The following is a 13,005-nucleotide window of genomic DNA, read 5'->3' on the forward strand; positions in this document are numbered from 1 at the left end:
TTGAGGTTAGTTTCGTATTTTAATACCGCGATTTGGTAGTTTAGTATGCGTTTTTATGAAAGAAGGAAAAATCTATGAAGAAAGGATAGAAACCTTGAGGCAGAGAATTTACGCAATATTTCAAAACCAAGGGGTAAAAATAAAACATTGAAAGGTACTAAAAAGCTACAAAATTTATATGGAAGAGTTAAGATGATTTCCTATAAAACATGTTTTTGTGTTCTCTTTGTTGTAACTTTAAAACATGAGCTGACCAGTTCGAAAAAAACGCGAACAAAACAGTAACAGCCCACGTTAAAAAAGTTCACAAACTGAATGAAAAAAATATTTTAAAATAAAAAAATCTAAATACGTATTACTAAGACAGGACGAGTAACAGAGCGTCGAGTCAGACATGGAACAAAGATTGCGTATTGTTTGACATTACATCGCATTGTAAAAACCAAAACAATGGATGCTCAGTGAAACTGAAGAAAAACTGACATTTTGGAGCCAAGTTGCCTTGACAAGTTAGGAGGCGAGAGTCGAGGCCAGACGAGTTTTGAGGTCATTAAATAAATTATCTCTCACATAAAAACTAGTCTCGCACTGCAAGAACATCGCGTATAGTCTACTTAGACTTGGTGGATTGACATAGTAATTAATCGTTAGCCTACTAACGATGAATCCACATTGTTATCTTGCTTTCTTATCATTGCACTACTTCATAATCACTGATTAACAAATCTGTCATTGGTTATGTATAAATACATCGTTGACTGTATCGTTTGACTTTTAAGAAAGTTAACACTTAAAGATTATGACTTTATCGTTATTACTTTTAAAGTTTTTAGTGTGTGTTAAGTGTTACTAAGTTGTTAGTGTGTACTTTCGACGTGCTATTTGCACAATGTAATGTGTTTGATAAGGTGGACGCTGGAGTAAAAATAAATAAATAATGGTGTACACAATCAAGCAAAAATGGAGGTGAAAGAAATGTATTACTGAAAACGTCTTTTAAATTAGGAGAAGATACGTACAAGAGATCATTTTTGACAAAATAAACTCTGTCAGGCATCTTGTTCTAATTAGCTTGCCAACAATCCTTATAATGGGTAGGCCTAAGCAGTGGGAGTAACTTGCAACTATGATATTTTTCGGGAAATCACAAAGCTTGCAATAACCTTTGAACCGTAATTTTTACAACAAACGGGTTGAACAATTTTGTTTACGGTTATAAGGACTATAACATACTGAATTTTAATCAAATTCGTCCGAGCTGTTGTGACAAAAACAAAATACATCACTACAAAAACCACCTTTTGGGGTCCTGGGGCCCCATTAAGGACATTCCCAACCAAAAGCCAAACTCAAAAATTTCAACGAAATAATAATACCCTCTCTATACACTATGAATAGGGGATGAAAGTTAAACTGTGTTTCGCCCTAAAGAGAGAAAAAACGCATTCAGTTGAGAACACTGTAAACATTCCAATTACATTAATAGCAAAAATAATCAACAGAAAGGGTCGATCTAAAAGGCGAACGCGGTTCAAGAGATGACTTTAAAGAGGAAAAGATAAACCAGGAAGTGTATTTAAATATGAAAGCCTCGACTGGTGGCTGGTGGATGGTCATTATTTACGCCTGGCGACTTTCTCTGTACAACGAACCATACCGAGGATAACTGTTACATGCTGGCTACTGAGCTGGTTGTGGTAAAACACTAATAGATGAGGGTTGCTTATAAATCACCCGTTAACCAACTACCTGATGATCAAGCCTTGCTTTGGGCAAAGCTTTATTTAACTCAACCAAATATTTTATTTCCGCTCTGAAATGATTATTAATGATGGTGGTGATGAACACGGTTAACAATAATACCCCCGCCGCAGCAAACCTGCCGACTAAACTAATTTTCCTTTTGTCTGAATTGATTTTCAATTAAATCTATTTAAATAACGAGTATCTAGGTTTACTGCTAGAAGGAAACTTATAAAGTGTGGTTTTTAGTAAAATATTAATAGCTTAGTAAAAAATTAATAAATTTGCCAAGTTTGATAAAAATGTATCCACAAACGAACAAACTACAATTTTACAATATTTTCCATAAGAATAACATTTAGATTTTAAATTTACAATTTTTTGAATTATCTCCGGTACCAATAACCACGCAGAAACACTTTGATAATGTTTTTTACTTTTTAAAAAGTTCTAGAAAGAAATTGGGAAGTTTTGTCTTTTGAGGGTCAAAAATGAGAAAAATAAATTTCTACCCCGTAAAATCCCCGTTCCCATGGTCCGATCGTGCTGGTTCGCGAACTCATTCAAGTTGTATCCTGCCTTATACCTTTAAACCCAATTTCATCAAATTCTCGAGTTATCGCGTTCACGGATATGTAGATAGATATATATACGTATAACATTTGAAAGAATGGTTTTTTGGCCCTCGGTGGACATCATAATGAAAAAGTCAATCGGTCCCGGGTCTAGGTCTTACCGTGCCACCTAAGCTACTCCCTATAGGGAAATTCGCTAAAAAGGTCCAATAGCCCTAATGTTACCTCAATAAAAATGTACAGTGTTTTCGTTACTCTATTTATTTCATTCGTACATTCATGATTCTACAATTAGACAGCCTCTTTAAACATGGATCGATTAAAAGCACCATTGAATAGTGATGTGTGAGCCTAGCTGTATGTAAAATATAACCTAGAGAATGTGTCTTTTTCGCACCAAACATTATGAAACGTTTACCATTAGCAATATATAAATTTGTTTTACCGTTGCGGTACTGAATGTTTTCTTCAACAGCACTGCATGACAAACATAACTGATTTATTCTTAGATAACACCATAAATCAAACATACTCCCTCATAAATTTATCATACTTGTGGATAAACTCGACAAAATTCTTAACTTGGTTGTATCAAAATCATATTAGATAGGATTTGTAGTTTACTTTTTGTTTCTTCTTGTTTACAAGCAGCGTTGAAACTATTTCAACTGAATACAACGACCTATTTAGTGGAAAAATTCAGCCTTTTCTTTGGTTTTACTGTAGAGCCTAATTAAAGACTAGTGATGCATAAATCGTAAAATCTGTCCACAAATAAAAGTAACTCGTTTAATTGACATCAAACATCACAAAAACTAACATAAAAATAAGTAGTGTTTTTCATCAATCAATCAAATTATAAAGACGGCTTCATATCTTAAAATAGGACGATAAGTAGCAATATTTGCAGATTCAATGTTTTAACAACAAGGTGATCTTAATGAGTCAACTTTGTTGGCAGAAAAACAAACCCAGGAAAATATACAAAGTTCAATTTTCCACTTAATTAAAAACAGGATAGACTGGTTAGACGAGGAAAATTCACTCAAATTTGTCATAAAAATCTTCCAACACGATCATTTGAGATTCAAATAAAACTCATTAACTACAATGTAAGTTAGCAGACAGGACACGTGGAACGGTTCTAATTATTATACAGTATAACTAGTGTAGCGCAAAGGCCTTGAGAAAATCGGACGGAAAAACAGAGTACTTTACATAAAGCTATAAACATTCAAAAAACACCGATTAAATGGTCTTGTGAGACTAGCAAGCTGTAGTACATGTACCACGTGTAGGTGAGTAACACAAAAGGGATTTTACCAACACGGTATCGAATCCCTAGGGAGTGCGATTTACAGGTTAATACAGCATGAATTGTTACATGTGTACAAATTAAAGGGACCTTCAAATACTCTTCAACGAACTAGATTTACACTCATTATACGCAACAACACATTTACTAACTAAAGTGCTATTATACAATTTTTAGCGTTTGCTATTTGGAAAAAATCGATTTCAAATTTCTTTAAAATCACCGAAGTCACCAGGATATATACTACGAATGTTGTGTTTGAAAAGTAGTTCCTCCTTATCCGGTTATTTCAGAGAAAATTATTAAATATATAACTTTATGAATACATCACTGATGGTACATGTGTTTTCCTAGATCGAAAAACATTTTTGGACTCAATTACAATTCCAAATAAACCTGGCAAAAATTGAATTTTCACTTTACCTAAACGTTCAACCTAAAAAAGGTAGCTGGCGTAGACAAAAACTTGCATTCCTATCACCAACGATATACAACTAAGACATATTCATCATTTGCATGCAACTGTGGCAGAAACACAATCTAAACAAATTTGACCGTACGATGCCAAAATGAGATAAAAGTTACATAGTAATTTGATGGTTACTTCGATAATCAAAGGTAATTGTCAAATCTCCGTCATTGAACTGGCGAAGAGACAAGCCAAAGTTTCGAAAGCGTGTGCAATCCATCAGTTGACTTGTGGAAGATGGGGAGTGCAATCATCCGAAACGCCGCCCTTTATCGAAAACAAAGATTTGACATTTGTACTGTATAAGACGGCATTGGCAGCTGTTTATGTCCAAAAGGCAAAAATATAATTTCACATTCGCTTTTTCATCTCTAACTAGCAACGTCTCGCGTTGCAACACATCACCTATCCAACTGAAAGACAAGCTAACCTCACAATCAAGAAGCTAGTTGTTGTTGAAACTTTGTTGTTTGACTTACCACTTTTATTGTCCATGAGGTCATGGTAGCCGTGTATCAGGCTGTGTACTAGAGTAGTCATCTTGCCGGCGATTCCAGAACCTGCAGACAAAACACACTCGTCAATTACTACTATAGAGTAAACATATCACTTCATAGATTTATCATACCTGGGTCAAGAGACGATCTTTAAAACTCTATGAAAAATACGATTTATTTGTAAACTGTTGCTTATGTTCTGGTATTGTTACCAAAGAGTTAACCGGACACTCTAAACATTACCTAAAAGAAGAAGGGGAACACTTAAACGCGACCGGACACAATACACACAACAAAACAGATTTACATTTAAAATATGATGAAACGTCTAGTTGCAGTATCTAAAGTTCAGTTCTAGCTGACTTAATGTAGATAGATCAAGAAAAAATTCAATCCACAAAACTTGTGTTTTCTCCTTTTTGAAACATACAATAAACTAAGAACATTATTATTTTGGCCTATTCGTGAAATTTCCCATCGGGCATATTACCACTGATTTTTTTATTTGCTATACATTTTGAGCATACATTTTTCTTGGTACAGTAATCTAGTTTTATAAAATTAGTAGGCAAGAGGTCCCTTGGCTCACCAAACACTCGAATGAATCTCCTCTCCACAGTACTTACAAAACATGCCCAACAAAAATGCCACTAAGCAAATAAAAAAACCAACAGTAGCTCAATAACCTGTGAGGAGAACTCTAGACTGAGTTGGACAAACTCAGCAAAACAACAGCTGACATAGTGTTTACTCTAAACATCTGGGTGAATGACCAGAAATTAACTAATCAGCTGGTCTACCTAGAATAGATTCACAGTATAATGTACAATGCTGATTTCATTGGAGCATACAAAAGTTGCATGTACCTACTGTCGAATCGCTGTGTATAGTGAGATGGCTACGTCATTGAACTAGTGAATATACTAGTCAATGTTTCAGGAGGTTTGCAGAAATCAGTCTTTAGAAAAAGCTACAGTTCAATTTTTTCAATAAAAAATCCCATTCGAAACGTTAACAAGAGGACCTACGATAATCTCTCGAATAGCGATCGTCAGTCGTCTACTTTGGGAAGCCTACCATCTATACTTCTCTTATGTATGTTTAGGAATACTATATCAATAGCGATTGATTTTGATGTATACATTTTGTTTACTATTTTAGGGGATGCCGAAGAGTGGACCCCAACTTACGTAGTTTTCGGAAAAGGATAAAAACAACTTATCCGTTGAAATTAGTTCGTGCACCCGACCCGAAACTGAGGATATGTAAAAAAAACTGGCGAATGTGTATTTTCTTCTTGTTTGTCGTAATTGAAATTCATTAAAACATGTTCACTATTTAAAACATGTTCACTATTTAAAGCATGTTCACTATCTAAAGCATGTTCAATATTCAAATTCCCTTAAAATGTCTAATACTTTAAATCAAATGTTTCTCACGAATATCGTTTTAGGGAATCTTAAAAATACTTAGTCTTGCCTGTTATCTTTAAAGAGGATAAATTTAAATCAATAACGTAGTTTGCAGGATAATAGAAATATTTTCATATAATTTGGCTAATATCAACTATTAGGTAGGGTTTTAATACTAACAAACCAAAATTTAAGCGTTTCGTAGCAGAAAACCAAAATTCTCGAGGCGACACAAATGCATACAACCATTATACCATTAGACACCCACGAGCTTTCAACGCATTTATAACTAGACCTACTTACTCAGGTCAAGGTCGCACCGGCATTTCCTATGACGCAAAACAAAACACCTGTTTCGCAAAAACTAAAACAATACAAAAACACCGAAACCCCCAAGACACTCCCGCGGTTCCAAGGACGACGGTGGAATGTGTTTCCCCGGCGGAGGTTACCGGAACTGCAACTGCGGATCAAAGAGTAACAGGTTGCGCAACAGTGGGAAATGAGGAAGCGGCGAAAAAGTAGGGCGACAACAGAGTGTGGCCTGGGGAACTGCGGAGTGATCTAGGACCGACGTCTGGACAGATTGGTAACAAGGAAACCCCGAATAGAAGAGCTCGCACTGCTGAGGAGAGAGTGAGTAAGTAAACTAGATCTTGGTGAGTGGTTACAAAGCAGAGTAAAGACAAGGCTACCAATTCAATCCTGAGATGTAGCTTATGGACGATTAGAAAATGGACGGATCTGCCCATGATTGTTAAGGCGATTAATGGTCCTGGCTGAAGAATCAGCTGATCTTATCCAGTAACAACGCTATCATCTTGTCTATACAGCACTTTCAAAAATAGCACCTGGGGACCGAGCTTTGCTCGGGGGAAATCATTAGTTTAATCTGATAGCAGTTTAGTATTGCAGATAGATTAATCTATTCCCAAACTCCACACTGCTCGTCTTTACTACTTCCTTCACCACTCCCTACGTCGTGGATCTGTTGGCCCTCCTTCCCTATACCATTTTAGAATTGCAGATACATTATTGCCACAGACAGTTCCCACACTCTGCACTGCTGGCCTTACTACTTAGTTCACCATTTCCTACGTCATGGACCACCAAATCATGTTTCATGTTTGGACCAAATCGTGAAAGATGATTGCCTCTTGACCTTGATTATTGCAAATTTTATTAAATCGCAATGACTAGAATATTCTGACATTGTTAAGCAAAGCCACTGAATACAGATATATACCTTAATCCTAGTACTAAAGCAAGTGTCTCTATCTTTATTGAAAGGAGCAAATAACACACATGGTAATATGTGTCAGAAAAATGTTCTTTCAAGGAAGTAAACTCAAGTCTCGCTGACTTTGGCAACAGAGATGTAAAATGTTAATTTTCAAAGAGAAGGGCAAGTAAAAAATCGGTAAATTAGAAACATGTGTCAGAAAGATGTTCTTTTTTGGAAGAAAATTCCGGTAAAGAAATTATGAAGTGCCTCCATAAGCTAAATTTTGTAACAGAGAAAAATTTATGTCATTAAAGAAAAACGAAATTAGTACGTAGTTAACATATTCATTCTCGCAAGCAAGCTCCAGTAAAGTAGCAATCAAATTCTTCTACTAGATTACTTCGGTAATAAAAATACAAATTCACTATGCAGGTGTTATGAAACTTAACATTGAAACACATCATAATTTCGCAGAATTGTTTTATCTTGTAAAGAACTTCTTTCTGCAGAAATCGTCTAAACCGGTATTTCTAATATAAATTTTTGTCAAACTATTAACAAACACATATTTAGTAAAGTAGCCTATAATAGTCTCCCTGTAAACAATACAAGTTATTATGCTTAAGTCAATAAATAGAACTAAATGACTGTAAACAAAATGTGTACAGATTTTAATCGCAGTAATCAAATAAAACAACAGTATTTATTTTAACTGCACAATTAAACACTTATAATTGCAGCATAGCTGGTTATGACATGTAGGCCATTTACATTGTTCACACTCGTTAGACATAAACTACTCGCAGATGACTTGTCATTACGCGACTGATGCACAATAAGTGACCACGACAAAGTAACACACAGCTTACCGACACACCTGCAATCCACCATATTACATTAAACGATCTATTTTGTGAAATATCATCCTCGTAACAAGCTATTTCAAAATACCTACAATTAAACGGTTACTCATCAAAGACCATTCACACTGCGTGCAATCAAGTAAACTAAATATCTAACATATGATTTAGCTATAATGCAGCGTTTTACTTTATTGAGAGATTCCTCATTCCTAAGAACAAAGGTAATGAAATCGGTAAAAATGATCGCACTAGACATTGTGTGCAGTGTTGCAAACACTGCTTCGATGTAGTAATTCTTTATTTACAAATAGTAGTTAATAAGACTTTTTTTTAATCACAAATTTTGTTTTGGATTTGATTAGTTATGTGTCTGAAAAATCACAACATTTGAAAGAATTTGGAAAAATGTGGTGAATCGTAATTTTAAATGTTAAAACATTGCATAGTGTTGTCTTCAAATCTGAAGATTACCTAAGCGGTTTTGACTTTCGACCGAGATTTTATTTTTGAAATTACAGTATAAGAAATTATGCTTTGGTTGTCATAAGTACCAAGACCAAAGTTTGGAAATTCCCCTAACAACTTAAAAATCACCAATGGCGTTTAACACACACAAAAAAGTCCCTTCAAAAAACAAATTACCAAAGCCTCGTAAAATATTTATTTTGCAATTGTGCACACGGTTGTACAGCAAAACGTACTGGTCGTCTCTTTTTCATCGCGAGAGTTTTGCAACGCGAGGACAACAATAGGGAAAATTCGTGTTTTCATCCGTTCCCTCCAAAACAATTCCGACGCAGGACGAAGCCCGCAAACGTAAAATTTATTATTCTCCCTGGCCCGGCAATATTTCAAAGTGGTTTCCTACGTCTCCGTTTGAATATCCAATATACGCACCTTAGACGGTGTTTTCTTGGATTTCGTTTCGGATAACACTATTTAACTGTATCCTAAGTATATCAACTCTACACTAACTGATTGTTCATCAGTATAGACGTGTCCTACTGTTTCACGACTGATATGATCTAATTGTTGGATTACGAATGTTTGTAGTTTGAAAGGGTTTCCAGTGTGTCGAAGGATTAACCAGGTAAAAACTGCTTTGTTTACTTTTAGAGTGTGATTAATGTTTTTAGTTTTAGAACTAACTAAGGTGAACAGAGTTTAATGTTGGGTCAATACAGTTTTGTAGTATATTTTTTACGTTTATATTTTGATTAATTGACTTGAAACTACGAGTATTTTTACACAACACAATAATCTATTTGTAAAGTATTACATGTTCTCCAACTTACAGCCAGCGAGTAAACTACAGATCATAAAATATACAACTCTTTAAAAGAGAGAGAACAATTTTGATTTTATTTGACATCTATGTACTCAAACCACATGAAACCTGTATGAGTCTGATTTTACACTAGGATGACAAGTCTACTTGCACTTTTCAAAAAGTAGTGGTTAAAATATACACTAGCCAACGCTAGTACAGAATCCAACCACAGCATTTCTACGCATTCATGACGTCAGCAAAACACGCATCTATAGTAAAACCATAATGAACAACAACCCATGTACTGTTGTTTTCACAAGTTTCTCGCCACGACAATATACAATTTGACATCGATCCATGTAAGTTTGCATGGACAACGGTAGTTCTGTGAGGCGTTACAACACTCATGCGTCATTGAGTGCACGAACACAAGTCGCTGCCTTGTCAACGGCCTCACCTGGGGCCTGGAGTACACAAAACTAAGTGCTTCAGATCCTTGGCTAAGTTTGGGTCAAGGTTTTGCGGAAGTGCCAAGTAAAAGCAAACATGGGAAATGTAAACGGAAATTTTGTCCGCTGAAAAACTCTTTGATTAGTTTAGACATAAGTGTTCGATAATGAAATACTTATTTAAATCTCACTAATGAATAATGTTATTTCCTTAAAAGATGTTATAGCTTTTGATGGTTCGAACTTGGACCCAACTGATATAAATTGGCTAATAAATGGTAAAGTTAAAGAGTCAGTCAGTATGAAGCTGCAGTGATCATCTCACTCCATTGTAAACACTTTCTTCACATTTACAAGAATTGCAAACTGATAAATTTAACGAATCCAAAAAACACAAATGTCGGTTTTGTTTAGCCCCCAAAACACTAAAAAAGGGGTCCAAATCTAAAACTTTATGTGGGTCAAGTTACGTGAACCACCCGCTCAAAAAATAAACCTTGCGCTACGAAACCACACGTACACAAAAAATACCTTGACACTGTCCATTGTTCTACAGAACACTTTATAACCGCACTGTTGCAAATGCATCTAAACCCATCAGTAGATATAATAGGACAAAGATACCCCACTTTCGGCGTTTTAGAGGCACTTTTAGGGCACTTTTTATAGGGGAAAAATGAGAAAAATGAGTGGCTCATTTTTTTGGCCACTTTTTTAAAGACCCAGCTCTCGACCTATACACCCCTATATAAATTTTCTACTTTTTTAATACTGAAAAACACGTCTGGAATATGGCTCATTTTTTTTGGCCACTTTTTTAAAGACCCGGATCTCGACCAATACAAACCCATACAAATGTTCAAACTCCATTAAAATTTTAAATCCACATTCATTCACAAGTATATTCTCAAAATCATGTGAGGTTTGCGTGCGAACTTGGGCATGCTCCTGGCTCATGACACGCTCCCTTGGACATCCTTAGTGGAAATCCATGAGTTCTGGCTACTTGGGAATCCAAGCCATTTGACATACAATAAATCACCCTTTTTCCTAATTACCTTCTCTACCAAATACATGTCCTTATACTTGGTCTTTAACAACTCCTCTGTATAGAAGCCTCCCCTGATTATATTGCCATTTTCATCTTTCAAGATATAAGTCACAGGCTTTGTATTCTTAACTTCTGCTATTGTAAATAGTTCCCCTGTCCAATTTGGAGTATAACCTTTACTAAAAACATGTTTATACTTGGAAATCCTTACGCTATCACCTACCTTATATCTTGGCTTTTTAACTTGCTCTACTTTAGAAGTCAACCTCTCATGCACATATTTACTATTTTTAACATTCACTTGGTTAGGCTTCATTCCTATAGATCTATGCACTTTATTATTATATTTTCGAATTAACTTTGGAAGTAAATCCAACCATTTATAACTCCCCTGAGCACTAAATTCCCTATATAACCAATTCTTTAAAGTTCTCTGAAACCTCTCTACAATTGCAGCCTTAGTTGTAGAAAATGTGTGATAGTGATTAATATTTAATTTTTTCATTAGTTTGTTAAAATATTGATTAAAAAATTCTTTTCCATTGTCAGATTGAATGTTTTTAACCCCCTTTGGTAGAATGGTTTTAATGGCTTCTGTAACCACTAACCCTGTCTTATTCTTTAGTGGAGCAGCATAAGCTTTTTTAGAAAATGTATCTATTAAAGTTAAAATATATTTATTGCCAGAATTTTCTCTAGCATAGTTTTGCATATCAATTAAATCTATTTGTAAGGTTTCGTTTATACCTAATACTTTAAAAGATCTTCTAATGAAATTCTTTCTTGCAGGCTTATGAAGTTCGTATGCAATTTCATTCATTTTTTATAACATCACTCTTTCCTTGTACTGTAAATATATTACCATTAGCCCCAATCAATAGATTATCTTCCATTCTTTTAAATACATAGTTTTCTGGTATATAAGGTCTATTATCTATATACTTAAATCCACTCAAAGATGTAGGGTCGGCAACTAATAAATCAGGATTGTATTCCATCAAATTAAATTTTCTTCCTGCATATACAAATTTTGATCCATCATAATACATAGCTTGTGACATTAAACAAATATCATCTAAATATTCCCCCTTTGGCAGATTCCTTATAAATTGTTTTTTGGCATCCCAACATTTTTCTTTTTTATCAAAAGTTATAGTCTGTTCTTTTGTAACACAGTCAGTGTCATCAACGGCGGGTTTTACACGTACTAACCTTTTATTATTAAAATCCCAATAGCCTGCTTCCATTTTTGGAACTTGTGAAACATTCACAGCATCTTTACTATCTGTACCTTCCATCAAATTGCTAAGTTTCTGTTTCTTAGCATTCCAAACACCATTCTCAGATTCTAAAAATTCATAATTATTATCGTCTTGTACAAATTTACCATCTTCTTTTCGTATTAAAGTCTGTTGTAAAGTGGGCACATCATTTAAACTTTCACCCTTTTCCACATTAGTAATTTTCCGTTTCTTAGCATTCCAAACACCATTCTCTAATTCTAAAAATTCATAATTATTATTGTTTTGTACAAATTTACCATCTGTTCGTATTAAAGTCTGTTGTAAAGTGGGCACATCATCTAAACTTTCACCCTTTTCCACATTAGTAATTTTCTGTTTTTTAGCATTCCAATTTTTATTCTTAGATTCTAAAAACTCATATTTAGTTTTACCTTGTAAGAAGACATCACCTTTTCTAGTTAATGTCTGTCCCAAAGTTGATACATCATCTACAAACTCCCCATCTTTAATATTACCAATTTTACGGTTTAAACCATTCCAACTATCGTCTTGTAAATTTAAAGTAGGTTCACTGCTAGCCCTGGGTTCTACAGGCTTATTATATGGATTATATAAACGGTAAAATTTATCTATAAACATATTTTTATTTAATAAATAATTCCACTTTCTCTCAATTCCTCAATAATGGAATCTATTTCATTATCCACTCCTGAGTTACCGGCTTGGCGACTTAGCCAAAGAAGTCTTAACCTATCTACAAGCTCATTAGGATCATCCCAATAAATATAGTCTATTTTATTACCAGTCACTTGTCTCAAACCTTCACCAACAGATTTAAAAAGAGGTTTAATTATATTAAGATATTTAGTATGTCTATTACTTGAAATTGGTG

The 13,005-nt window shown here is 34.6% G+C and overlaps 1 protein-coding gene across 2 annotated transcripts in view; it reads right to left on the reverse strand.

Annotated features, from left to right (window-relative positions):
- The window catches only part of LOC128994204 (elongation of very long chain fatty acids protein AAEL008004-like), a 107,236-nt gene that overhangs the window by 51,145 nt on the left and 43,086 nt on the right, over positions 1-13,005 (reverse strand). For both annotated transcript variants that reach the window (XM_054418584.1, XM_054418583.1), the window contains exon 2: positions 4,582-4,662. In XM_054418584.1, the coding sequence (XP_054274559.1) occupies positions 4,582-4,642 (61 nt within the window). In that variant the 5' untranslated portion in view covers positions 4,643-4,662. The remainder of the gene's footprint in view (positions 1-4,581; positions 4,663-13,005) is intronic.

This window comes from Macrosteles quadrilineatus, unplaced genomic scaffold, assembly GCF_028750875.1.
Source record: "Macrosteles quadrilineatus isolate MER2022 unplaced genomic scaffold, UCM_ALF_1.0 Scaffold_5__1_contigs__length_97177068, whole genome shotgun sequence".
Taxonomy (NCBI): domain Eukaryota; kingdom Metazoa; phylum Arthropoda; class Insecta; order Hemiptera; family Cicadellidae; genus Macrosteles; species Macrosteles quadrilineatus.